Genomic DNA, 4040 nt, shown 5'->3' with positions numbered 1-4040 from the left:
ATCTAGAAATCTTTACCCCTGTATGATCTTCTCTCCCCCTCCTCCATGCTCAGACACGACTCCATCTCATCATGGAGAAGGAGGGGAGCAGAGAAGATCACACAGGGGTGAAAATTTCTAGACCTGCAGTTCAAATCAGCTACTGACAGCAAGGACCAGGCAGATAGGCAGCACTTCCAGCAAGGCGTGGAAGATAGAAGGAAAGAAAATAAGATTAAATATATTACAAAGATTCCGAACTTTACAAAAGCTGATTATTTTAAATTTTGGTCAATCCTAAAAAGAGATTTACCAACATTTTTTTTAAGATACATGGGAATGTTAGGAGAAGTGATTGACCACAGACAATTTGGTAAAATTATAGCATAAAAAGTCTTTATTTAAAAAGGTAAAATAAATAAATTCCAGTATAAAACATCTGATATAAATAAAATAATGTCCTTTGTATAAATTATAATGGCCCTTCACAAGCCACCACAGGGGCTCAGAAATAGCAAAGAACCGGGCAGACGAGGATCAGCAGAACAGTCCCAAAAGCCAAAACGGTAACACAGTTACCAGGAAGGATCACAGTGAGATGAGATACAAATCCTATATACTGTGCCTTGTTTACCGCCAATGAAGGGCTCAGGAACATCCTTGTTCACCAACCCAATCCTTGTCCTAAAGGAAATCATCAGACAATGGAAGTCTATTCATTTTACATAAATAAAAAGCAGGCTTTAAAGTCCTCCATGGCAACAAAGTTCTCAGATGCCCAAATGGACTAGAGAATAAGAGACCAAAGTGTCATCCAAGCTGTCAGAGGTCACCACCACATGTAGGGAGAGGAAGACGTCACCACACAACTCTTGTTTGGAGTCTTCATGGTTGGAGGATAAGCAGGGATAGGCTTCTGGAGAGATGACCTTTCTGCACCAAGTGACTTGTTCGTTGGGTATCCATCCCATTGTCCATCGTGTTCTTTTGGCAAGGCAAAGTGCATCATCCCATAGTTTGAGGAATCCTTCACACTAATGGTCAATGGAGTAGGAAGGTGGAGATTTATTGTCCTACGTCCAACTCATCCTCTCCCTCGATCTCCTTTTCTTCAGTGAGCTCTGGGGCTGGTGGGTCTTTGGGAAGGACTCCAAACTGGGACAGCTTAGCCTTCTTCTGTTCCAGGCTTTGTTTCCTCCACTTTATACGACGGTTCTGGAACCAGACCTTAACCTACAAAAAAATGAGAAGACATTGGTGTAACTAACGAGTCTCACATTTTGTTTAGATATCATTTTTTTATACAGTGATATGTATGTAAATGCGATATATAATTATGTGCCCTACATCCCATTGAGACTGACAAGACTTGAAAATTGTTCAGATGTCTCCATACAATCTCACTCAAAAATGTGACCCTCTAGATGTGCAAAGCTGAAAATACAGACCCTAAAAGATCTGCAGCTGTAAATACAGTAAAAGGTGGTTCTACAAAGTATTGGCTCGGGGGGTGAATACAAATGCACATCACAATTATCAGATCTAAGTTTAAATATTTAGAAAACCAGGAATCATTTCTTTTACACTCACAAATACCAACACAAAGTAGCAAGAATGTCGCATAAAGTCCCAATATAATATATTTAAATATAAGTGGAACTTTTTGAAAACTTTTACAAACAAAAAAATGTGTGCAGTTAAAAATAAATAAAACCCAAAATCCCTGAAGGTGAGTTCTCCGGTCAGTGTGCCGGCCCTTACCTGGGTCTCGGTCAAGCTCAAGGTGGCCGCCAGGTCCACTCGCTCAGTCCCCACCATGTACTGTTGCTTGAGGAAGTCTTTCTCCAGCCTTTCCAGCTGCTCTGGAGTGAAGACTGTCCTCGCTCTCTTGGGTTTGAAGGCTCCGGTCTTGCAGGGGAGAGGAGCTACCGGACAGTTGGCGTAGAAGGCGCCTGTAAGATCTGGAAGAAGCAGAAGGGGGCGCTGTTAGCACATGTAAGAAAGAGCCATCCCAGAACTCCGGCACAGAGACCTACAACTTATACAAGTGATGGGAGAAATACAAGTGTCCACAATTCTTAAGAAAAATCCACATTACTCCCGAACTAATCAACTTTTTGGAAAAATATTATTAGTAAAGATATTATTAGCACCAAAAACTAATTATTAGGTCCAGTTACTAACCATCTGAGCAGTGTGGACTCACCTTTGTGCTGGCACAGGGGGTACGGGCACAGGGGGGTGAAGTGCTGTGGGGTCTGAACATAGCTGGGGAGGCCGGGGGCTCTGTAGTACCAGGCTGGAGACAGGGCCCCATAGGAGTAGTGTGCAGGGGGCATCTGCCAGTGGTCGTTGTCCAGCAGGACTCTTGGTGCAGCTCTGTCCTCCCGGGATAGTAGAGAGTCTATATCAAAAGAGGTCTTGGGTCTGGTCTGCCCCTGGATGGCTGCCGGCAGTGCAGGAAGCTGGGCAGGGTGATGGCCGGGGACTGGGTAGACCGAAGTGTGCTGCATGATGGTGGAGAGGAAGCCAAATCTTCAGGTGGAGAGAGGGGTCCAAGCAGGTGATCTGTGGAGAAACTGTCCAGAGAGCAGAAGCTTTATATCAAGATCTGGACTGGGAAATGCAAATCCACTATTAGCATGTAAATAGCCGGACTGAGGGAAGGAGTGGGCTCTGCAAACAGCCCCTGCCCCGGGGGGAGGAAATAACCAGGTAGTGTCCCCTCCTGTCCAGCAGGCTGGGGGGCAAACCACCTGACAACCAGCCCAAAATCCAGGGACACCTGGGATTCATCCATAATTAGTGGGAATAAATCCAAGTGTCCATAAACCTCATCTCTGTGCATGGAGCTCAGAATTCTGGTATTTATCCAACGAGAGCTCTTATTTACAAATATCACATTAGTTTCTGATATCTTTGTAAACATTTCATTGGTATCTATTGATGGACGTCACATTTCCCAATCAACAATCTCTGCACATCTCATGTCAATAATTAATGGAAACAAGTGATGTGAAAAATACAACCATACATTTTATATACTTGCCTATTAATACTTTGTATCTGACCTCCTAGTTATTGATTTCTGATCTATTATTATTTATTATTTTTATTATTATATATATTTTTTATTTTATTAATTATTATTATATTACTATTTTTAAAATGATGGATGAGGACGGATCGTACATAGGATGAAGCACAATATATGGAACTGCTTTAAAATTACAAAATGGTTATTAGTCACATGACATATCTATAGCCACCACTCACTACTACGGTAAGAGAAAGCTATATCCCCAGATCTGTCATTATTAATGTAATTATAGAGAGATCCTCAGATCTCAGGAGATCTCCAGGAGCAAAACACAAAAGAGAAAGTCCCTTTATACATTGAGGAGGTGCAAAATGTGCAATAACCATAAACTAGACCAATCCACAACCAGATCATCTCTGCTGCCAGGAAGGGTTGTCAGAGGGTCCAGCTCTGAGCTCTTCTATTATGTATTCACAAGGGATAGATTTATTTTTTCTTGTAGTGCCATTTGCTATTCCTGTTTGTGATCATCCATCTTTCACATTCTAAATTTCTTTGTCAGTCATTTTCTTTTTTTATATTATAATGTGAAGTTCCTTTTTATTGTTTCTTTTCCTTCTTTTAAGTCCATTTATTTTGTGGCTATTATCAGACTAATATCCACCTCTTATTTTGCATAAGAATAAATCAAGATTTTATACAAAAGAACAAAAGTTACATCTTATTCTTTATGACTAATGACTTATTGACTGATTTATTCCATTATTGCCTTTTTTTTGGCTTTGATTTTTACTTTTTTTCCCCATATATAGAATGCTTAACAAAAGTAAACTTTATTTTTTTTTTTATTCCATTTTGTTGTTTTTATTTCTTTTTATATCTTAACCCTATTTTTTTCTTTTATTTTAACACTTTTAAATGTATCAGTGATCGGGCTTATGAGAAACTAACTTTTTATTTTTTACTTTACGTATATTTTTATTTTTTACAAGTTCAATTTTTAAAAAAAAAAAAAAAAAAA

General features: G+C 39.8%; 1 protein-coding gene across 2 annotated transcripts; it reads right to left on the bottom strand.

Moving 5' to 3' along the window:
* Positions 1 to 842: 842 nt before the first annotated feature.
* On the bottom strand, positions 843 to 2492 carry LOC142274079 (homeobox protein not2-like). Of its 2 annotated transcripts, XM_075332557.1 has the most exons (3): positions 2186 to 2492; positions 1741 to 1931; positions 843 to 1212 (listed from the first exon to the last, which is right to left on the bottom strand). In XM_075332557.1, the coding sequence occupies exons 1-3, from the start codon at positions 2490 to 2492 to the stop codon at positions 1045 to 1047; spliced, it is 666 nt and encodes a 221-aa protein (XP_075188672.1). In that variant the 3' UTR covers positions 843 to 1044. The 2 variants fall into 2 exon arrangements, 1 of the variants encoding a protein (XP_075188672.1); XR_012738577.1 differs by lacking the exon at positions 843 to 1212 and having other exon boundaries at positions 1874 to 1940; positions 2186 to 2254.
* Positions 2493 to 4040: the final 1548 nt, after the last annotated feature.

This window comes from Anomaloglossus baeobatrachus, chromosome 1, assembly GCF_048569485.1.
Source record: "Anomaloglossus baeobatrachus isolate aAnoBae1 chromosome 1, aAnoBae1.hap1, whole genome shotgun sequence".
NCBI lineage: Eukaryota > Metazoa > Chordata > Amphibia > Anura > Aromobatidae > Anomaloglossus > Anomaloglossus baeobatrachus.
Note: the sequence above shows the minus strand (reverse complement) of the source record. Positions and strands in the feature narration are given on the sequence as shown.

What these genes read in the sequence shown, in the direction of transcription:
- LOC142274079 (XM_075332557.1), bottom strand. Translation starts at nt 2,492, where the DNA reads ATGCAGCACACTTCGGTCTACCCAGTCCCCGGCCATCACCCTGCCCAG. An exon ending in CCCCCTGTGCCAGCACAAAG is followed by an intron (nt 1,932 to 2,185) that starts GTGAGTCCACAC and finishes CAGATCTTACAG; the next exon opens with GCGCCTTCTACGCCAACTGT. An exon ending in TGAGCTTGACCGAGACCCAG is followed by an intron (nt 1,213 to 1,740) that starts GTAAGGGCCGGC and finishes ATTTTTTTGTAG; the next exon opens with GTTAAGGTCTGGTTCCAGAA.